The 23937-nt window shown below is 37.9% G+C and overlaps 1 protein-coding gene across 2 annotated transcripts in view; it reads right to left on the bottom strand.

Annotated features, from left to right (window-relative positions):
• LOC149302355 (dystonin-like) overlaps nucleotides 1-23937 on the bottom strand; it is a 220535-nt gene that overhangs the window by 62193 nt on the left and 134405 nt on the right. For both annotated transcript variants that reach the window (XM_089482516.1, XM_089482517.1), the window contains 18 exons: nucleotides 22853-22941; nucleotides 22056-22191; nucleotides 18022-18036; nucleotides 12427-12564; nucleotides 11334-11567; nucleotides 10822-11103; nucleotides 9560-10102; nucleotides 8520-8696; nucleotides 7945-8068; nucleotides 7373-7581; nucleotides 6436-6753; nucleotides 5877-6043; nucleotides 5352-5508; nucleotides 5130-5256; nucleotides 3708-3767; nucleotides 2452-2684; nucleotides 2192-2321; nucleotides 456-655 (listed from right to left, as the gene is read on the bottom strand). In XM_089482516.1, the coding sequence (XP_089338642.1) occupies nucleotides 456-655; nucleotides 2192-2321; nucleotides 2452-2684; nucleotides 3708-3767; nucleotides 5130-5256; nucleotides 5352-5508; nucleotides 5877-6043; nucleotides 6436-6753; nucleotides 7373-7581; nucleotides 7945-8068; nucleotides 8520-8696; nucleotides 9560-10102; nucleotides 10822-11103; nucleotides 11334-11567; nucleotides 12427-12564; nucleotides 18022-18036; nucleotides 22056-22191; nucleotides 22853-22941 (3339 nt within the window). The remainder of the gene's footprint in view (nucleotides 1-455; nucleotides 656-2191; nucleotides 2322-2451; nucleotides 2685-3707; nucleotides 3768-5129; nucleotides 5257-5351; nucleotides 5509-5876; nucleotides 6044-6435; nucleotides 6754-7372; nucleotides 7582-7944; nucleotides 8069-8519; nucleotides 8697-9559; nucleotides 10103-10821; nucleotides 11104-11333; nucleotides 11568-12426; nucleotides 12565-18021; nucleotides 18037-22055; nucleotides 22192-22852; nucleotides 22942-23937) is intronic.

Below are 23937 nucleotides of genomic sequence, written 5' to 3' on the forward strand. Positions count from 1 at the left end.
GCTCTTCTTCTTTCCTCTTGTCTAATGTGTGTAATATACCCTTACTCCCTCTGGATTGTAAGATTATTTGAGCAGGGCCCATTCTAATGTGATATGCTTCTTGTTATGTCCTGTTAACCAATTGTAGAGTGCTGCAGAATATGATGGTGCTGTATAAAACAATAAATAAATAATAATGATCTACGTTATAGAATTTGTCTTTATTTCTTTACTGCTGTTTCCCACTCCGATTTCTTAGTCCACATTAGTACTAAAACAATGACTTGCTACTGTACATATGACGCGTGAAGCTACATTACGGGTCGTCATATATCTATGCCCTCATGTAAATGCGTATTCGTACTCGGTTTTGCTAGCCATCACATCAGTACAAACATTCAGTAGACCTTATCTGACTATAGCTGACTATAGCTGAAAAAAGTGAACAAAGAGCTAAGAAGTGAAATATCCATCACCTGAACTTGTTGTTTTTGAGTTTTCAGCATATTGGGATCAATTGAAAGGGGTCCTAGAACACTAGCCATGAGTTCCTTCTCCCCAAGCCATTGTTTTAATTGAATTTCTGCGGTCTGGAACTGGGTGATATCATTTGAAGACTCCTCCAACGTCTGCTGCCTTTCAGCTGTCAGGCGGCTGATGTCACCCCACAAGGAATCTGCCACAATGAAAGTGATAAAGCACACATTATATCTTAGATTTTCATATGCAGGGACACGTCCTATCGACAACCAAAACAATGGGTTACCTCAATTATAATGCGCAGGATGCCTAATACCTACACCAAACAACACATAAAATAAAAATAGCTTATACACTGCATTTTTAGTTCACCCACTAAATATGATACTCTTAATAATACATTTTCACGTTATTGCCATGTAATTTGTACCTCTGTATTTAGCATTATTTACGATGTAAGTGGAGTTTTAGACCCTTCTCTAAAATTAAGCTGCTTTTACGTAAAAAAAAAAAAAAAAAAGATCCACAGGTTATTGTCTGTGTTAGATGATATCAACTTTTAGGAGTACATTTAGCTTAATAAATAACCTTTGTGTGCAAATAGTATTCTTTCAAATGCAAATTAGGTATCTCTGATATCTCTTCAGGCTTTCTGTATTATCATTAACCACATATTCAAAATGATGCCTTGGCTAAAAGAAGACAGGATGCCTATGAACCATAAAGCAGACATGGTAGCTTGTAATGGCCGCATAGTTTTAATTCTTTAAGAAAGAACGCTATCATAACCCTCAGCTGAATTTCAAAGTGTATTCTATGTCGTTCCGAAGCTGGCCAATGTGCAGCAGAAAAAAAGATGAGTACAGGCAGGGCTTTATCTGCTTACTTAGGAAACAAGATTGACTGAAGGAAGCCTAGTGCAGCCATTCCTGATGTGTTCCATCAAACCCATAGTGGTGAACATGGTGGTATGTTCACCGCCAGCCAGCTCCAGCGCTGGCTCATGCAGAAAGCATGCACAGCTTCTTCAAAAGGTAAGCATGTGTTACTTTGAGTTTATTTCTAAAATACCCTTCCTTTAGACAAAAGCATCGTAATTCATTTGATGCTCAGTTCTACTGGCAATAAATACCACTTCAAAATTAACCCAGTTCTGTATTGTTTATAAAACACAATATGATAGGACCCAAGTAATTAATAAAAAATTAAACTCAACACTGGAAGGATTTCCATTATTCCCATAAATAATAATTACCAAAAGGTTACTCCCAGTGTTCTTGGAGCACAGTAATAAGACATAGTGGGAATTGTCCTGTATATTATTCTAATTTACAAGCCAAGCTGACTTTGACAGATCAACATCATCTTTTGCACATGTTGACAACCAGATGTGTGTTATTCATGGCTACCTTCTCTGCTGGCCATGTGGCCTCTCATCCACCTCCCAACCAGGTCCATCCTTGTAAAGAATCTGAGGCTTATCTGAGGCGAGCCTGGTAACTGTAGCTACAGGTATATAGGTATATATCTCAGGTGTGGCCAATCGTCTGGGGAGATGTATACAATACACCTGAAAACACTGCTAGCCAGTACTTCTGCTATCCTGCTAAACTACTCAGTGATCCTGAGTCCCACTTTGGTACCTTGATTTTGGACTTACTCTTATGTGATTTTGTAATTGCGTTTTTCTCTCTTGATGAATCCCTACATTAGTGAAGACAACATTAAGTACCTATGTTATCCAGTAGTTCTTTCCACTTGTGGGATTCTGGTGCATCTGGATTAGCATCTAGCAAAGCTTTTAGTTTGTCCTTCAGCATGTCCACTCTACCCCCATTCTGCTGTACTTCTGCTGCAAAGCGCTGCAGAACAAATAAAGGGGGAAAAAATCTTACTGCAGGATAACTTACAATACAGTAATACAGATTATTTGTTTGTAAATATGAGAGCGGCACAGCAGTGTTGCAGGTGCTTAATGCATTGTAAATGTACCTTGTGCTCTTCTATCTGGGCTCGAACTTCTTCGCTGTCTGCTGGAGCCTCCCAAGCTTTGGCTACCTCCTGCATTTTCTGAAACCATTTCATCAGTGTCTCCGTTTCTTCCTCGACTTGCTTCATTTGGGAAAGTCTGGCTTCCAGATCATGCACTCTCTCTTTTAACAAAGCACCCAAATTCTCATAGCCTTCATTGACATCAGATACCTCCTTCTTTACTGTTGCCAATTCTTTAAACAAAAAGCATTTGATGAGAGTATATATTAATATGTGTGTGTGTAAGGCCAACGATCACGTAAACAGCAACTATCTTGTGCAAAGGAACAAAGTTAATATGGTTATGCTTTGTATATTTTATCTTGATGCAAATAAGATACATAACATTTTCTGTTTGGCACTACAATATATGTAAAACCATATTGCACACGAGATATATGATTCTTCATTATAACCAGATTGAGTTTTTGGCAAAGGAATATAAAAGGGGTTTATCTGAAATACATTATATAAACAGGACTGTCTGGGTCTACATCAAGCATTCTGATTTGTAGTTCGTATCATCTGCTGATTTTTAGCAGGGTCACTCGAGGTTTAAAACCTAACCAGGTTAGGGACGGACTGGCGATGGCTACTGTTTGGCAATCTGCTAAATGTATTACTTTTATAACTTAATGCATCTTTAGAAATATCTGTTTATACTGAAAAAGAAGAAACTGAAAAAGCATTGTAAAAGTTTCTGTGTTTTTCACTCTCCATTATTGTATTAGTGCTACTGAATCTGCGGGCGTTCTATAAATACCATGTAATCTAATGCACAATGCAATGTGAAAAGTCATAGTTTTTCAAACATACTCTATAATTTTCAGTTAATACACTTGAAGAAAGCATTCGGCTGCAGTCTATTGCCCTCCTTCTGTCACTCTACGTTTTTTGTTTTTTTTACACTTTTCTCTGTTTATTAAACAAACATGGCTTATGACATCATTTCCCTGGCGTCACTCTGGTTTAGATAAGACCAATATCAGATTTTAACACGCATCCCCATCTAGTGGTAAGTTTAAGCAAATAAAAAAAGCTATACTAAAAAAAAAATGTAGGTCATTTTGTAAACGACGGTGGACAGTACTTGGTTCCATTAACTGTAAACCTGTCCCCATTTAATAGATAAAGACATATCATCATTTTATACACAAAAACCCCACAATAGAATAGCCACTACATTACATAAACCTATTGACTGTTCTTCTTCTTACCTTTATTAGTTAAATGGTCCTTGGCATCAGAGGTCACAGCCCCGTTCACGACAGTCCTACCTGCAAAATCCAAAGATACACAAAGGGCTTTATTTATAGAGCCGATGCCTGATGTAAGGTGGTTTAATTAGTGGAAACACACTATTGGTTGCTATGGTGGTTGCTCCACAATCAGAAGTTTTCCCTGGAATTGTTCTTTTCACATATGGTCCAGGGCTCCATGCACTGGATCCATACGAATAACTCATTAACACAGAAAACCGACAACAAAATATCATTTGCTAGCCAAATGAAATACATTCAAATGTTTAGCTTAAAGATAAAAAGACGCACAACAGGACAGTATGTGTTTTGTTCCTGATCGCATGTTCGTGGGAACCCTGGATGATAGCTACTTTATGTCATTAACTGGAAAGTTCCACTACCCTTAATAATGTAGCAACTGGAAAACCTCTACATTATCTAGTGAGCATCTCATCATATGTATAAATATACAGACTTAGAATTTTCTTCTGATGCACTTATGTTATTCATCTCTATGTCAGATAACTAAAAGTGAACTGTTTCTACATTGTCTACTTTGGGAATGGAAATGATCGGTATAGAATCCATCTTCAGAGTCATTCATTTAAAGTTTTGTTCTTTGGCATTCTTCAATCAGGCCATTTTTTTGAAAAGTTATTGGGGTGAAAATGACGTGGCTCTATTTTCTCAGCGTGGAGCTAAGTGCAAGCACAAGGTGTCAAGACCAGTAGTCATTTTATGAGATCCTCTCTCTTCTGCTCACCTTACCCACACTAAATGCAAGGTACATAACATGACAAAAAAAATAAATGAAATGGACCTTAGCTTTCTTAAATACCTACTCATCAGTAAAACAAACTGTGTTTCACATAGAAATCCATTTACGGAGATCAGAGGTGTGCATTAATAAATGTCCAATGCTTTCTCCTCTTGCGACTGGGTTCAGAATCGTACCTGTCCATGCCATGACTAGCTAACATACTGGTGACTGGGAGTTGGTGGTACTCAGAGTACATAACATAGACATGAAGGGTGGGCTTAATGTTACCAAAAGTGAGCCCACGTCTCGTTAATGGCACTGCGTCTATGCTATGCACAAAAGGTGTGTTCCTAATTTATAAATCTTACTATTTCATCCGCAGACATTACACAACTTCCCAAAGCATACCGTACTTTAAAATACAGTCAATAATCTGCTTTTAGCGGCTAGTCATCCACATGTTTAGGTTGGGCCCTATAGGCCTAAGCCGGTCCCGGGGTAACCTTTGTCATATGGCGGCACACCGTCTAAAAAAGGATCCTATGTGGTTACAAGAGACATTTCTGATATCCCCGACAAGCCCACTGAACAGTGGAAGGCATGCAGTATAGAAACAGAAACCATCTGTAGTACAGTACCTGCTTTACCTGTTGCCCTGGTTTTGGCAGGTGAGGTCACTGCACTTATTAGGTGACACAACGCTGCCCCTTTGCTATTGACTTTTTCTACGTCTGGTGCCTTTTGGGTCCACTCTGCTTGTAAGTTCTAAAAAGAAAGCAAAGAAGCTGTGTAAATAATTGTCCTCGTGTGATGACACAGCTTGTAGGTGCCAGCACGTAGACTGCTTCTTGCAAACCTACCTTCCACTCATTCAGATGAGTAGATAACTCTTCCACGCCAAGACTCGGTGAGGCAGCTGGCATTCTTTTATCTACTGATATGAACCAATGCTTTAGAGATTGGACTAAAGCCTGAAACATATCCATCTGATTTCGGCAAGAAGACACATCTTCTTCCCTGAAAGAAAGAACACAATATATAGGTGAATAATATATAATTATTCCACAAGATAAAATCATAGCACATTAGATATTCTATATTATAAAATACTACTAGATTTATCATATAAATCTATCATAAGTAAAATGGGTTGCACATAAAGAAGAAACATGTCATGGAATCAAAAGAACTATTTAATTGATTGCTATACTGAGAACATCACTTTTCAAACTTTGCATACCAGCATGAGAGCTGTGAGCTGTTAGGGCCAAACTGTTTCAGTGTACTATCTATGGTGTTAGTATAATGGCTCATTAGTAGCTACAGTTAACCATTGTATATTAATGTATAAAATATGAAATGCACTAAGATATGGTTGAACATACTTTGTTTTAACAGCCTCTTCCAGATCTGTGTATTTCCTCAACATTGTGTTTACTTTTTCCAAAACCATTGCCTTGTCTGCAGGAGCCCCATACACGCACAACTCATCAACAAGTTCCTGTAAGCTTTCCAGGCTTTTCTTATGCTCCATCAACTCAGTGCTTGTTTCCTGTAATTTTACAAAAATATAATAATAATAATAATAACAATAATAATATTAGTTAGCTAAATGGAAGTGTAGGACGAACTATGTACAACGTAATCATGGACGCTTACAGTTTAAGATGACTTTTATTCTATTTGCAGGTGAGAGTGGTCACAGTTCTGATGCAGGGAAGTAATAGTAAGCAGCTTGTGTATTTCTTTCCAAATACAGGGCCTTTTTGTCTCCATTATTTAATTAATAGCAGATTAATACATTTAGTAAAGTAGTAGTTAATCATCCATATAGCATGTAGCATGTTAATACAGATCAAGTGCCAACTAACACTGTTAGAACATGGTTGTAAAGAATCATTTACTTCTGGGTATATATATATGTGTGTGCTGTGATTCTGATACCTGCATATACTGAGATAGCTCTGTCACATCCTTTCCTGGACCATCTGTCTCGGTAAAGTCTTGGATTTTCTTGTCTAGGAATTCTTGGACTTTTTCAGACAGATTCTCAAATAAATCCACCTTGGTCTTCAAGCATTCCATTTGCACGATGCGCTCCTTTGTATCTTCACTAGCTTTATTAAAGCGCTGAGACAGCCCGCTCGTTTTTGCACGTAAAGAAGAGGCTGTAGCTGGATCTGCTGTCTCCATAAACGTATTCACTTTTTCATTCATCGCACTAATACTGCTTTCGCGGCTGGAGATGTCTTGTTCTAGCAACTGGGAAGTGGAAACAATCCAAATGTGAAAATGATCGTGGATAACATTACAGTAGTAGATCATACTCAGCTTTGCAGTAAGGTGCTTACATATTTGCTTTACAGACTGCGGTAAACACATGGGTCTGGATTTGAGGTTTTAGGGAGAGGCTGCCAAATTGAACTCCTTCTGTGTTTAATTTCAATGAAATTATTAATCCTTGTTAATTATTTATATTGCCTGTTACTATAATCTGTCATTCTCTATTAACTTTGATTTTGGTAACAATTTAAACGTAATCAATTAAGCTAAGATGACAGTCATACAATACTTCTGTAAAATGCTGATGCTGTTATGGCCAGTTATTGGAAAGTGCAGCGTGGCTGATAGCAATCAATCTTTATACGAAAACTCGGACTGCTTCATATGGTTGGTTCCTGTTCTTTCCTGTAAAATACTGGGTTTAGCTCAGCAGCCAGCAGACCGGTTAACAAACTGCAGCCTTTAACATATTGTCTGCAGTGTTTAACCACTTTCACTGGCTTCATGGGGTTAGTACATGGGGACCTGAATTCATGACATCCTAGTTCTAGAACCTGAATGGGTACACTGCTAATGCAATGTAAGTAAATTCACTTACATTATTTTTTGATATGATTTCCTGAATGGCAGAAGAATTTAATGGCACTTGCAGTTGGTCTTTCAAATCATGTTCGACCCCCTGCATCCAGTTTAACATTTCATCCAGGCCATCCTGGACACTAAGTGAGCGAGTGAGGGTTATCTGGAGTTTCCCATTCCAGTCATTCAATGACTGGGATACGTTATCATATTTTTCTGCAATCTCATCTGCAATAAAAAATTATATTAACAAATATAACTGGTTAAGATCCCGGAAATCCCAAAATCCAGAACACCCATACAGTTTAAATTCCAAAAAGTGCATTAAGTTATATCTTTCCACGATATCCCAAGCTGAATTAAATAGCTAACATGGCCTTTCATGAGATGCCATTGTAGCATGAGCGCGTCATCACAAAATAACATCACACATAACTATTAAAAGTTAGAATTTGATGTACCATTGGTATTTTAGGGACAAACTAAAATAAATGAACAAGGCTTAATCAAGAAAAACCTTTGTTATGGCTCATGAACAATGAAATTAGGTGTAGCCCAAACTATTAATGAAGTAGAATAAATGAAGTATACCAAGTGGCTTCTGGATTTCATCGTTGTTTAGTAATAGACCTCCTTTGGTATCCAGAAGCACATCTGCTGCCTTCTTAAGCTTCTCTACACCAGCTTGCTGGGTGGCCATCTGCTCACACAGCATCTGCAAAGACAAGAATGTTAACAATGTTCAGTTAACATCTAATAATAAGCAGTTATAACTCAATATGTTCTTAACTGCTACCTTGGCCCGAGACAGAAAATTCAATTCAAGCAAACATAAGGTCCAACTATGTCCAACTCAAGTAAATCCTGTCAGTTTAATGTGAAATATATAAATAGAATCCAGAAAATATTAAACTTAGAAGAAGTTTCCTCCAGAGAAAATATCCTCACTGAAAGTAATAGGGATTGTCAAAACTGCCTTGTAAATGGTGAATGTTCCAAGCGCTCCATGTATTAATCTGGGCAAAAGTGTTTTGACCAGCTACATCTATGCACATTTCCTAAACCTATTCTTAATACAACCTTCTCGCTCTTCTCCACTGCTGGCTTCCATGGAACTAACCGTGGTACAACGTTTTCTGAAGCCAATCAATGCAAAACAGATTTACCTTTGCGTCTTCCAGCTGCCTTTGCAAAGTTCTGGTGTCAGAGGCAATGGGCTCCGATAACCGTTTGTTTACAGCTACTTCTGAGTTCTGTAACCCGGACAGAAGTTCGGATGATGTTTCCTTGTAGTGCTGGTATTTGTCTACTAAATCTTTCAGGTTATTCCCCAAGACATTGCACTAAAACAAAAACATATACAACTAGATGAAACAATTTGACAATATATTTACAACGTGCAGCATCAGAACTGAGTCCATTTACTTTTTTGTTAAGTAGACTGTATTTGGGGGTCATTATAAGAATTTCCAATCAGCAACTAAGGAAGAAAAACTTTGAGTGACCACTGATTGGAATAATGAACCTTTTACCTTGGTATATATGCCTTCACACTAATTATTGTTATGTCCTGCATATCTGTCCCACACACATGTGGAGTGATCAGTTTATTACAACGACCAAGTGAAAACAAAGGTTGAAAGGAATATGTTTTGGCAATTTATTCTGAGCCATTAGTCACTGTTGTCTGTCTTTAGATAAGAGAAGAGCTGCAAATCAAACATTAGGCATCAGCTGGGAAGAGAGACATAATTTAAAGAAATGCCACAATGTTAGAGTCCTGTGGGCCGTACAAAAAAAACCACAAAAAACTAGTTTAGCCTAGATAATACATTCAGAGCCAAATGCTCCATAATTACCATCAAAATCCTTTAAGGTTTGTCAGGCTCAGCCCTGGCTTATCATCAACATCTACTTACACATCAAGCAAGTCAGGAAGCTGTCTCCAGCCTTCAAAGGCTTGCTTAGTACTACATTATACATTATAACTAATTCTGAATTGTATCCACAAAGATATAATGTATATATATATATATACACACATTAATTAGCCACCATCCACACAACCCATGGCATCATATAAGTATGTGGCTAATCAGCACTGCGGTGCTTCTTTATTGCCTTACTGCGGGCAAATCAATCAGAATTCTGTACAGATGTCATTAAGAATACAGTGCCCCGGGTACCACGACCATGTGAAACTGACCTTTGAGTGTAGTGACTTAAAATTCTCAGCTGCCGTGTCCAACTTGCTCTGCACCATTTTGCAGGTTTCCAGAGCGCTAATGTTATTGTTGTTTTCAGTGACGTCGTCTTTGCTGCACGACTTGGCGGCATCCAGTACTCTCTGTCCGGAAATGGTGATGTAACGCAAGTCCCCTTTGTGAGAGATAACATCTTCCGCAAAACTTTTCTGTCTTTGGAGTTTGTCCATGATGCCCGCAAAGTCCACGGGCCCAGATTCTAAATCTTCTAGTTCTCCTGTAGACTCGTGAAGCCAATTCTCAAATTCATTGTAGTCTCCTGTGAATTTTTCTAGCTCCTCTTGCACAGTCTGTATCGCCTTCATTTTTCGCTCTGAATCAAACAACGTTGCCTCATATTGGGCTTTTAATTCTTCGATATCTTTCTGCAACTTGTCCTTCTCCTCAGGAGCAAGATGGCGGCCCTGCTTCTCAAGCAAGACTTGGGCTGACTGTGTGGCTATTATAACCGCCTGGTGTTGGGACATGATTTTCTCATGTTGCGCCTACAAGAAAAGAGGAAAGGATGTCAACATTGCTGTTTTCAACTAATACTGAAATACACCTCCCAACCTACCCCACTGGAAAACAAACTAAGTGATTGGCAAGTATAACTATTGTACATGTACATTTATGTATGCAGTAGTGTTGTCAAGCAGTTCAATGTGAGTATATGTGAATACACACTGAACTTTTGTTTTGTTAAATTGTTAGCACATACAGTGAATTCAAGAAAAAAATACATATCACATAGCGTATAGACACTACCATTCAAAGTTTTGGGGTCACTTACAAATTTTCTTGTTTTCTGATAGAAAAGCAAATTTTGTCAGTTAAGATAACATCAGATTGATCAGAAATACAGCGTAGACGTTGTTAATGTTGTAAATGGCTGTTGTAGATGGAAACGGCTGATTTTGAATGGAGTATTTTCATATCCGTATAGAGGCCCCTTTACCAGCAATCATCACTCCCGTGTTCCAATGGCACGTTGCGTTCGCTAATCCAAGTTTAAGTTTGAAATGCTAATTGACCATTAGAAAAAAACAAAAAGAAATGGCCTTGTTTTCCATGAAAACAGCTAAGTGACTCCAAACTTTTGAAAGGTGGGGGTATATCCCAAGTACGGCATATGGCACTTACTACCATAACAAAATACAACTTCCCCTGTGTACTATTGTAATCTATCAGGGTTCTGGATTAGTTCTGATGCCAAGCCCATTACCTTCACTTTCTGATACTGGCTGCTTAAATCCTCTGCCTTGGCCTGTTCCTGGGCACTTACAAAGTTCTCTTTCCCATCGGACTCTATTAGGTTACCGTTCACCTCCTCCACACCACCAAGTAATGACGTGAGGTCACTATCTTTGTGATGGATCCCGTTATGCTGGGTCTTTGGCCTTTTCACACTGTTTCCATTGTCTGAGTCTTTGTCCACATGTGAGAGCCATTCCAGCAAGCCCACTATTTTAGTTTTACTTTCTTCAAGTTGCTCGACTGCAGCCGACTGGAAAAAAAACCAGATGTCGTAATTGTGCAAATACAGTAAAATGAAAAACAAATGGAAAATTGATATTTCTTCTAAATTTCTTTACATTTAATTAGTATCAAAATTGCAAACTGTGCAGTGTATTACATTAGAGCATGTTATTAAGAATGCAGAAGAAAACCCCTTTATACATAGAATAAAGGCAAAACATGTATGTTGTAATTATGGTAAAATGACATTGTACAAACCTTTTCTGTTTCCTTTTTAATAGCTGTCGTTACAGCTTTTTCCAGCTCCTTTTTGGATTCATCTGCCCTCTTACTGAGAAGCTCGAATTTGGCTTTAGCCTCTTTGAGTCTTTGCTCAATGAGAGCTCTGTCTTCTTTAGAAAGTTTATCTCCATGATCCTGGAGGAATTTTTCTGTGTTTTTCACAATTTCAGCCAATTCGCTGGCACCAGCTTGCATGTCCTTTTGGAGCTCCTACAAACAATTAAGACCATCATCCAAGTAATGAATCATGTCATTGTGGATAATGTTTCAACATAATATAACAATAATATAACAACAACAATATATTTCATCTTTTGTGTTATTATTTAAAAATTGAGTGTGTTGGTTGAAACTCGGCTACTTGATATCAATTAACTACAACAATTGCAGCGTCCTTCAAACAAAGCCATTTAGAATAATATTCTACTAGATTTAGCAATGTTATGAACCCTAAAGCTCCTGCTTCCATTCAAATGTGGAAATAAGACAACAAATGCCTACTCCTCCAATGACCTATTATTATATTTATTGTTTTATACAGCACCATCATATGCAGTAGCGCTGTACAATGGCTAAACAGGACCTAGCAAGTAGTAAATAACATAACAATTTGACTTACAGAAACAACAGGTGATGAGGGAGCTGCTCAAAAGAGCTTACAATCTAGAGTGAGTTGGGGTGTATTATCAGTATTGTCTGCAGGCAGGAGAGGGTACAGGGAAAAGTGATCTATGGAATATTTATCTGCTTTTTGCATTGCTTGTCTGCTGGTATCTTGAATATGAGTTTTATCACAGTAAGAAGTGTTACCGATACAAAATAGAGAGGGGGAACGGACCGCCTGTGGTTATTCTCCTCGGCACCGCTGGAAGGATGCATGCTACCAAACCGAGCTTGAAACACTCCCAGTATTAAGATGAAGATCCCAAAGAATTTTAAACTGCAGCATAGTGTTTAGAGGGGTCACATCTAATCCCATGCATGTATTAATCCCATTTATAAAGAATTGGCCCTCAATACAGCAAAACATTGTAAAATAAGAACTATTTTATTGTACTCATTTGTGTACCTCATATTCACTCTGATAATGTTGCAGCTCAGTCGGGCTCTCGCGTACACAAAACATGTCTTGCTTGCCAATGAGCCTGTTCTCGGTCTGCGTGAGAAGAGCGCAGATCTCCTCTAGCTTGTCCTTGTGCTCTTGTAACTGCACTTCAGCATCCTATAAGAATTACAGAGAATAGCTAAGCGCTACGTCCCTATGTAACATGCCACTTGGAAACAGAGTAACACAGTAACGGATCTACGTATGCTGTAAACATGATGGCGGCAGGTGATAGGTACCACATGGTGATCACAGTGTAAAAAGATAGAAAACATTACATTCATCTCAAAAGAGCTGTAAAAAAAGCTTCAATCACCGCGCGAAAGATTTGCTTAAAGCCCGACCATGCACATGTTAGAGTAGATGGCTTCACTGCGAAGGCAATTCCAGTAGCCTTTAATCCTGGAACCTGTGTTAAATGGTGCTTCAGAAAAAAGATATCAAAACAGAAGTTAGTTTGTATATGATTGTTAGAATAAGGCGTTTGCACAGCAAGGAAATATGTTTTGAGACAGAAACATATAATGATAATAGTCAGATCAGCTGGTAAATGTATTTATGTATGTATTTATATTGTATGAACGAATAGCTAATTGTACAAAGTGTCATAATATTTTTCATGTTTGTTAAAATAAATGTATCGAGAGCAATGTGGTGTAGCACAATCATTTACGGCACTGCAACCACGCTCGTCCTCTTCGGCCATTATAATTCATCAGCATGCATATCCACAGGGAGGCAAACCTTCTGGTCACTCAAATCTTGGGCTTTCAATAAAAGACTTTTTAGAGATTCAATCTGGGTTGCAATATTCTTCTGAGCCTCGTGAAAGCTTTTCTGTGTCGTGTTGAGGAGCCTCAAAAGCTGTTTGCTTTGGTTAGGGGAAAGATCTTGGGCATGCTCTGATATGAGGAACTGGACATCAAATGCTGTTGTCTCCAGTTCAATCTTTCGTTCCGACAGTTGTCTACCTACACTCTATGGAGGAAACAGTGACAATAAGCTACAACCTAATCAATCCTTATAATATACTAAAGTACTTTCATATTCATTGTTTCAAAGGTCTATGGAAATTGATAAAAAGACACACCATAGAAATATAACAGGGCACTAATGCCACCAACCCTCATATAGAACATAAAACATGACAAGTATTTCCGAGATCCTCTTTCTCAGTCCCCCTAAGCCATACTAGTGCACTGATTGTGGATTGTTGAACATTGCGCCCAGTTATATACTTAATATGTAATAGTGTAATAGTAGTGCTTCTACGATGGCACACGGACATATTACAACTAGTAGAAATGACATTTTGAAATCAGTTTACCTTGAGAGACTGCAAGCTTTGCTTTATTAGATCCACGCTGTTAGTGTTTACCGTACAGGACATGTTGTCTTTGTTTATTGTAATCCAATTGGACAGCAACTGTAGTCTGCTCAAAAGTTCTTGGTGCGATTCTGCTAATTTAGACTGCAGCATAAAATATAATGTATATATTAGAGAGAATACATTTGTAATATGCATAAAACACACACAAATTCAAAAAAGAAAATTTAACCAGATTATATTTATCTCACCAAGGCACATACACTCGAAATTTACTATAGTGACTGCAAAACTCAGTCCCAGATTACTGTATACATGTTTAAAACATGTGCATATTTGTTATCAAATTCATAATCTTACCATCTCTGAGTCTACAGCCAAAGCGATCTGTTTTGCTCGATCTGAAGACATTTCACAAACCATGGCAAAGTCATTCTGCAACCGTCCTTTTAATTTATTAAGCTGCTGCCTTGGAAGGTCATCAGTTGGAGATAATAAGAACCGCTTCTCTGCCAACTTGACGTCTTCTTTCATTGTTACAGAGAAGGTAGCGAGCTTAGACTCGAATGACTAAAAGTGAAGATATCCACAACTAGTTAAGATGCATCATTAAGAGCAAACCAAAAACCCCTTATTGAACACTATTGTATCTGCTTCAAAGGGAACAAGTTTGCAAAACTCAGAATTTGCAAGACTGGTATCCACCATTTTTTTAACATTACTTGGACATCATGGTTTGTAAAGTCCTCGTGTTAAACAAATATGCCCAATAAAAAAGTAGCTAATCGCTACAACAGATGTGTCCAATTAAAGAGAACTTTATTACAATATTAGAGTACTGTAGAATGATATTACTATTGTAATACAGATATTATAGTACTGTTGATGTCTGTACGTTATGTTTGACTCCATCTACGTGAGGAGCAAACCAGTGATACTACTAATAGAAAAAACTATACATCAGAATTTAGAGAAAATGCCACCACCACTGCATTTCCATGATTGATGTGATTTCTTGAAACTACCTATAACTTCTGGTGTGCCCTCAAATACAAGAAAGGCTTGCTGGTCCTGTATAATGCACATTTGAAAACCCTTCTAGTATTTTTTCATTATATATATATATATATATATATATATATATATATATATATATATATATATATATGATATTTTCGGGTAGCTGCATTAGTCATTTGTTTGTGTTCTAGCTCTGTTATTGCAGCTCAACCTACCAGACAAGCAGCCTGATGCCTTATACTGCCTGTAGTAAATAATAGAATTACTTAGTCTTAGCCCGACAGTCTGACTATTGAAAGTCTAGAGAGGGACTTATTGCTGTAAAGAATGATTGTGGTGCCTGAGCAGGGAAAGTCACCCAAAATGTCATGACTGAAAAGAATGGTAGCCTCCAGGTCTTCAGATAAAGGAAGTTTATTGGGAGAAAATGAGATATAACCAGGGTTTTGCCAATGCTAACCTACATTACTGTATACAGCACTGTAGTATGCGGAAGGAGAGAAACTATTTTTTACATAGGACTCCCTCTTTAATTATGCATTATGCCGGACGAGCTTAGTCAATGGGTTTGGTGAAAAAATATAAAAGACTTTCTATGTAACTTTTTTTTTTTCATGGGAACATACAAAAAACCCCCAAAAAACTGAAAATCATATGACTGGTAAAATAACACTTTTTTTCGTGGTATACCTCAAGCTGTTCAAGTTGTATTTTTAATGTCTCCAAGCTATCGCTGATAGGAGGCAAGTTGTCCAGGTGGAATTTCAGATCCTGAACCACTGTCAGATGTTCACTCAATGTCTGAGCAAAGTGACTTATTGCTGTATGCGCCTAAAATAATGAATTGAAGAACAGTAAGGCATACTTGATCATGCCAAGAAAATATCAATGAAATAACAAAATAGTATGACAGCACATGATGATTTGTAACTGAATATAAACGGCTTATCTTTCATTGTCTATTAAGTGTTCACTTGGATGGTTGGATTGCTGCCTTAAACCATGCAGATGAAAATGTCTATATTCTTGTTCCATTTTAGTTTACTTGTTCTTGTAAAATAGTATACTATTTGCCTACAGTATCATATATGTATATATTTGTATTAACTAACATTCATTTCAAATGACTAATTTACAAAAATGTAAAGAAAAAGTATAAGGATAAAAAAAATCTACTGCATTATTTTCATAGGCATAGTAGCAAATGTGATATGGTACAATAAGAGGTACAATAGACAGTCTGATCTATAAACTGGCAAACGTCTACTTCAAAAATCCTTAGATGTATATCTTTCCACTCTATGACTTCAATTATTTCTATGGCTGAATGTTGATTTATCTACATTTTAACTGTGCAGTATTAGTTAAAAATCACCCGGGGGCTATTCACTAGGTCATTCATACTACATTTATGCTATTCAACCAATTCAAAGCAATTGAGCCAAGAATTTAACCTGGTCTATACTACAAGTGAAGGGCATACTCCGCTTTATCAAGTAGTTCTCGGAAGCTCCCAAAATGTTTTAGATTTAGCTTCTAAAGTGTGCCATGCTGTCCTTGAGTACTCTTAATATCAAATTATGATAACGCTGGGGAATCATTAAGAAACATGCTCCTTTACATAGTAAAGCACATTTAACAATTTCTTCTACCTTAATGTGAACTCACCACATCAGCTGATTCAAACCCCTGTGTGTCTTGTGTTTCAAGTTTGTTAATCGTTCCAGTCATTTCTCCTAGTTCAGGTATTGTGACATGAGACTTCACGCAGACTTTGCTTGTCTGCTTTTCATCAGAGTCATCTTTACTATGGTTTGGCTCCTGTTTTGTCTCTACAGATACATAGTCTAGTCTGAGTTTATCAATTGTTCCTTCGTTTATAGGCTTTTCTATGTTTCCTGATTTGGATGCAAAACTGATCATATCGCTCGAAAAAAGACCCTTGTTTAGGTTAATTATGAGTTCTTCAAACTTGTTAGAGGTTCCAGAATCAGGAGGAATATGAAAGATTTGCTCAAGTTGTGAAGAAATTAACTTGGGCTGATTAGGCACCAGGACTTGCTGTTCTCCAAGGCTGCCATCAGCAGTCTCTTCCACAGTTTTTTGATTGATATCAACTTGTGTTGCAGGCTTCTCATTGCGGGGTAAAAGCAAGGTCTCTTGGCTATGAGTCCCTACTTCTTCATATGGCTGTTTACAAATGAGCTCGGAGACATGAATGCTCCTATCATCCTGCACCTGCAAAATATTTCCTTGGGCGTCTAAACTATTTATTGCAAAAATATCACCCTTTTGCCCACCGTTATCCATATTCACGGCATGAGCCTTTAATCCTCTCTCACTTTTGGCGTTATGATGTGAAAGTAATTGATGACTTGACAATTTTAAGTCCAGCTGGGTTGGTGACTTAACGTTATCTTCACTTACTTCAGTCTTGCAATCATCAAAACTACGTATTCCATCAACCACAGCATGTTTCACATCACTTTGAGAATTAGCTGGACGGCAATTAGAGAGTGTCATCGCATCCATGCTCAAGGGTATTGCTGTTTTCATGTTTTTCACAGAAGGAATAGAGCTGAAAGACGTGGACAGTTTTTCATTTTTATAAACTCCAGCATCCTGCTTAGCAGAATTATGGTCAAGTAAGGAGTTATCATTTTTTTCTGAACAGCAAGAATGTTCAGATTTTAGATTTGTTTGGACCATTACTGCGCATCCCTTTAGGTAACCTGTTAAATCTCCAATTCCATTTTCACTTTTAATACCTAAATCTATTGCTTCACAAGCTAACATGGACCCGGAATCAACTGTGGCGGTACTTGACTCCAACTGATTGAAACAATATTTATTGCTGGTAGAATCAAATATTGTACACAGGCTGTCTATATGAATTGGACTTTTGGATAAGACTTGTGTGTTGGTTTGCCTATCCTCAGATACCTCTTCAGGTTCTTCCAGATCCCCAGTAATGCTGCACATTTCATTGGTTTCTCTAATAAGGGTGGTGGGATTTTCTATTACAGTGAGAGGCCCATCAGCATGTTTATCATCCATTCCTTTAATATTTTCTGAATCTTTGCAATCTATGGTGTTGTGAACGGTCATTTCTGATGTATTTTCATTTGTTAAACTGAAAGGGTGGACAATGTCTTTCTCTGCTTCACAAAATGTATCTCTTTTTGGTAAAAGCTGGTCAGTGATGGTCTTACTTGCTCTGCTAGAATCTTCTGTGTCATGGTACCTCTCTTTTTGAAAGTCCTCATGAAGATCTTTGCTAACACAGTTTGTGTCCTCGTTTTGTTGGCCAATATTATCCTGCATTTTTGTTGTGCTGCTAGTGATGCTGCTACATTCCACTTTCTGTTCATTTTGTGAATCAGTCACAATATCTTCTTTCAGATGCAAACTTTCACGTGTTAGTTCTGAATAGCAAAGGTCTGCAGGTTTTGAATAGCAGTCATCTCTTTTGTTTGCATGGTTGTTTTCATCATCTTCCAAACTACCAATCAAACACTTATTGTCTTTAGTTTTATAATCTTGAATATGTTCATCTGCAAGTTCTTCTACCTGAGACTCAATTTCACTATTGGTCTCATCTGTAACAAAACATTCAATGTCTGTTTCACTAAAACAGCTTTCAGTAAAGTCATAGTCATTCTCCTCATCGGTCAGGTTATAAAATACTGTGTTGTTGGTCGCTTCAGACTTATTGCTCTCTCCTTCGTAAGCTCCTGAATCAGACACACATTCCTTGACTCCTCTTCCACTTTTAAAAGGAAAAGGCAGGTCCTCTGAGCAACTGGTACTTTCTGAGTCTTCTTCAATAATGGTCTCCAGAAACTGCCTTTCATGTAGTATGTCCACATTTTCAGCGTCACTGCTAAAGTAGATGTCTTCATCAGAGCTGGTATCTGTCCTGTCTGCAAGCCTTGTGTCTCCATTCACTGGCATTCTCTCACATACACTAGTGGGTTGACAGACACCAATAAAATCATCATCACTGTCATCTTCAGACACATCATAATCACTACTGCTTTGGAGATCGTCGTGGTAAGTCGAACCTAATTCAAGAGGGGACCCTCTACAATGATCTCTGTCAAATGCAGACTCAAATACACTGTTATTCTTATCATCTAGATCAGGGTAAAGCAGGCCACTGCTGTAATGTTTAATTAGAACATGTTTTAGGTCAGTTGGAGTACTGGAATTATTGCTGTTAGAGTCTTCATGCTGGTGTGTTAGAAGACTACCTCTGGAAACATCTTCAATGACATCAGTACTGGGCATTTGCAGAGTGTGTCCTACATTATCTCTGTTAGAAGCATTAGGTGAAACATTGATTTGATCTTCCGAAGTTTCCACAGAAGGATCAATGTTAGGCATTGGTTTTTCATCTTTGATTGATGAATGCTGGGCTGCATATTCACCATTTCCTTCTACAGGCAGATCATGTACAGCAACAGCACTACTCCCGTTAATAATTGCCACTATATCTGCTACCTTACAAGCATCGTTGGTTGTACTGCATTTATCTTCAGACTGGTACTGGTTTTCTTCTGTTGCATGAGAAGACATCACAATTCCGGAGGCAGGTGTAGAAGATATATAAGCATCTTCAAAATTAGACAGGTCTTTTTTTGCATTTTCTATTTGCTGGCTATCTGTTTTATACATAGATTCTTCTTTAGGTAATTCGGGCTGTGCTATTTCTGTTTCTTGATCACAGCATGCTAAAGCTTCAGAAGTTTCCAAACAAGACTGTACATCTGCTTTACTGCTACCATTTAATTTATCATCTGAATTTTCTGTGGTTCTATTGATCACATTAATGTCCGTTGTAGAAGGAATCATTTCACCCTTTTGTTCTACTCCAATATTATTTTGTTCACCAAGCAGTTTTTCAGCTGCTAAATGATGATCGGTAGGCTGAGAGTCCGTCTCTATAAGTTGAGGCAAACTCACTGAAGTTCTGTCGGAGTATTCAATGTCACATGCTTTTTCACCATTCGATGTTCTTACTATGTGCTCAGACTCAAGCAACATGCTAGCAGCTTCATCGAGATCCCCATCAAAAAGCAAAAGTCGTTCTCCTGTATTTGCATCTATATAGCTGTTTATCATGACATATGAAAGGAATAATTGTTTAGTGTGTTCTGGGTTATGAGCCAGGACCTCCTCTGAATCCAAACATTTGTCATCTGAAAAGTCACTAAGGCCAGTTATATGGGAATCTTGTGAAGACATACATTTTAAGGCCTGCTTCCCCATTGGTTCCAAGTGTTCTATGTTTGGCATTTTGTCATCTAACTGCAAGATGCTGAGGACAGATGCTGTAGTACTTTCTATTACATGCATCTGAACAGCTGAGTCCAGGCTTAAAATCTCAGAGGTTTCCGGAATATATATCCCAGCAATCTTCTGCCTGTTGTTTAGGATTTTTTGGGCTAATTCGTTAGAAATCATTCCTTGCTGCAAAGATGTTGATATTGGAAATATTTCACTACTGTCCGGCCATATCAGGCCGATGAAACCTCTTTGCGCCTCAAGGACTAACAATGCACTACTGTATGAAATTAAGTTGCACTGAACAGCTTCGTCCACAGTTAAGTATTTCCCTGTGGATGGACAGATAATTCCTCCATTTTGAACTTGCTGGGTCAATATACCGCAAACTGCGGCTTGATCAATGATGCCCTGCTCTAGTGATTCCTCCAGTGTCAATCTGTTTCCAGTATCTGGATCGATTATTCCCCCAGAAAATATCTGTGCTCCTAGCAGTCTAAACATGACTTCTCGCTCTAAAACCCCTTCATGAGCTGCTCTCAGAACACTTATCCTTCTTCCAGATTTTAATAAGATTTTTCCCTTTTCTTGTGTACTGACAGTTAAAAACCTCATTCCGGTTTGTTTGTCTATAACAGTTCTCTGGAGAAGTTCTCCTAATGTAACCTTCTCTGCTGTTATGGGATCAAGGAGATCTCTGCCTAATTTCTGTCTCTCAATGATTCTTGAAAATAGCAACGTGGAAATTAAGTTTCTCTGGAGGAGTTTATTTAAGTTAAGAGACTCTCCAGTGGCAGACATACAGAGACATCCACAGGACAAGGACATGTCAAGAATTTTTATTGCCATGTGTTCTGAAATTAACTCTTGTTCCAATGCTGCTGTTATGGGAAACTCTGCTGACGAGAGGGATGCGATAGTTGTTTTAGCATCTGATAACTCCTTCAGCCGCAACCCCATTTGCTCATCAATAAGTGAGTGATTCTTGGCTTCTTCAATTTCAAAACACATCTTCAAATCTGGAGAGACTAGTCCTGATACTACTAACTGAGCCTCAAGTAGATTAATTCCTGTCTCATAATCAATAAGACCTTCCATTATAGATTGGTACAGAGACTGAACTGTTCCAGTGACTTCATCAATGGTTCCAGATATTACTTTATCCACCTAAAACAGAAAATAATATAATTCTTGTCATCTGGTCCTCTTCCTGAAACATGCACTTGACATTTGCAAATATATACTTACCAAATCACCGAAAATGATGAAAAGTATTAGCGGTTCAAGTGTGCAAGTGATTTATGGCAGTATATCTTGCCAACAAAGGTGTGACGCAAACTTTTGAATTCAACATGCATCTGTGATCGAGAGCTTTGCTTCAGGAAAAATCAAGTGGGTTAGTGAGAGAGCTGGTAATTACAGGGAGGGCAGAAACCACCTGTAAAGCAAACCATCATGCTGAAATGCCTGTGAAAGGTTAGCACAGAGTAGATGTGACCCCCACACACACACAAAATAAACACCATGCCATACATGTTTACAGCATACTGAAAAATCCACACCTGATGTAAAACAAACACTGTTAATATGGTAGGCAGAATGAAAACCTTTGGAAACCTATTGGAAACAGACAGCCAGTCCTATAGTTCAAAGAAATAGACTCAGGCCACTAGCTAGACTTTTCATATGAACTGACAAGAAAGCAGCAAATGGGAAAGAAAAGCATATCTCACTTTTTTGCAAATGTTCAGCCAATGCAACATCGTCTGCTCGGAAGTGAGCAAGTTTCAGCTCATTAACTTCTAATACACATGAACCGAAAACATGAAAACCTGACTACTTTTGACATAAAAAATGGTTTATTAAACCTGGTTAATGCTCCTTTAATTCCATGCAATAAAACACACAGATTGGAAAAACGATGCATTTTAAAGCAACCAAACAGTTGTACTGATATCACCTTCTGTTCCACTAGTTTATCTACTAAATCCTTGGCTTCTTGCTGTTTTCTTTCATACTCTCTGGATAAAAGGCCATGACTGTCTTGTAGTCTTTTTATTTGTCTCTCAATTTCTCCTCGCTCTTCTTCTGTCATTCTGGAAATAATAAATAAGAACCCTATAAGAAGTCTTATTAACCGTAGTTATGGAAACATCTCAAGAAATTTAAATGAATGTCGAAGAAAAATCCATTTCTAAAAACACACCATGACAGCATAAGATAATGGAAGGCAAGCAAAACAAAATACAATTTAGACATGCCTATGGCATACAGAGACACAAGGTTTGTTACTTTTTGAGTCCTTATCCATGGTTACATGGGCTCCCCCATTTGCACATACCTTGGGTTTTTAGGTGCAGCGAGTTTCATTTCAGGGCTACTGTTTCTATCATGTCAGTGCTTATGAAGAGCTTTCCACGTCATACAAATATCTATTCAAGAGATGACTTGAAGATCCCCAACTGTTATTAACCTTAGGTCCCACATTTCTTTGTACACTCCGCTGCACATTATGGGAGTATTAATTTAACAAAGGCACAAAAGCCAGTTAGCTGATCACATGTATAAATTTGTGATATTGATTTAGTGATATATTAATGATCTTGATTACCACTTATTTCACACAGAGGCTTGGCAGACAGAGAATTCTGGTACTGGAGTATAATAGAACTGAGGATGCGAAATTGTTTGAGTCATGATCTAATGAGTGCACAGCACAATCAGGAATTGTATAATTGTGTAGAACAAGCAAAGTACCTGTCACCATGCTTAGCTACAAGCAACTGCAATGTCTGCAAAGCATCTGTAATTTCTTCTTGTTTGCAGAGTATTTCATCACTGGAAATCTAAAAGCATAAAATAAAGAATGTATTAACTTTTAATAAGGGGAAGGATGCCGTTACTACAAATGCTTTCTTTAAACTCGACTCAAGTTAGTTTTTTTATCATTTTCTGTGTAAATCTAGAATGCTGTAAAAAGTCAGTGCTGTGTATTGCACTCTAGACAAGATATCTCAATAGGTTCTAAAATCAGCAGGGACAAAGAACTTGACGGGAGATGAGAACCATTCGACCCATCTAGTTGGTTTTCCTGCTCATAACCAGAATTTGGTCTTGTCTCTGCCCTGGGTTATCTATTCCCTTAATGTAGTAGACAACTGAAGCAGTTATAAAAAGTTGCACGGCCCCACGATGTCAAGAAGATTTACCTCACTTTTACACTAAGCAAAAACTGTTTGCGGTGCATTATGGAAATGCACAAAAAAAATCCAGTCACAAAATCTACCCTGCAAATGTGTATTCTGTGTAATAGACTTTAGCGTTCCACATAATAACTCAATACATATGAGTTAATATGCAATATTGGACCATGGCATCTTAATATCTTAATAGTCACTGCTTGCTCTTTCATAACGGCATGTATTGCATTCTGATTAAACGTCAACTGCCCGCCAATCTGGGAAAACTCAAATGGTGTCAAGCCTGGAACGTCTCAAAACCTCAAAACCCATCTGTGTCTCTGAATTCCCAGATACCAAGATAATCGCCAGCTCAGTGTTTATGCCAGCCATATCCTTCGATTCGGTCCTGTATGGGCTATTTAAGGAGGTCAAGAATGACTGCTCTTCAACTGTTCAATAAACAGTGTCAGTGTCATATGTTTCCTTAACACAAATGAATCCAAACACTTTAGTCCTACCTGCCAAAGTAATCTTTACTACATTATATGGGAAGGCCATAGGCCATCGTGGTATAAGGAATGTTCATTTTTGTTTCTGTCTGTTGTGGAAATGATTGCACATGGACCATTAGGGCCACGTACTTTGTGGATGCATACATTA

Source organism: Sceloporus occidentalis, unplaced genomic scaffold (assembly GCF_023333645.1).
Source record: "Sceloporus occidentalis isolate IW3139 unplaced genomic scaffold, rSceOcc1.0.p SCAF_19, whole genome shotgun sequence".
NCBI lineage: Eukaryota > Metazoa > Chordata > Lepidosauria > Squamata > Phrynosomatidae > Sceloporus > Sceloporus occidentalis.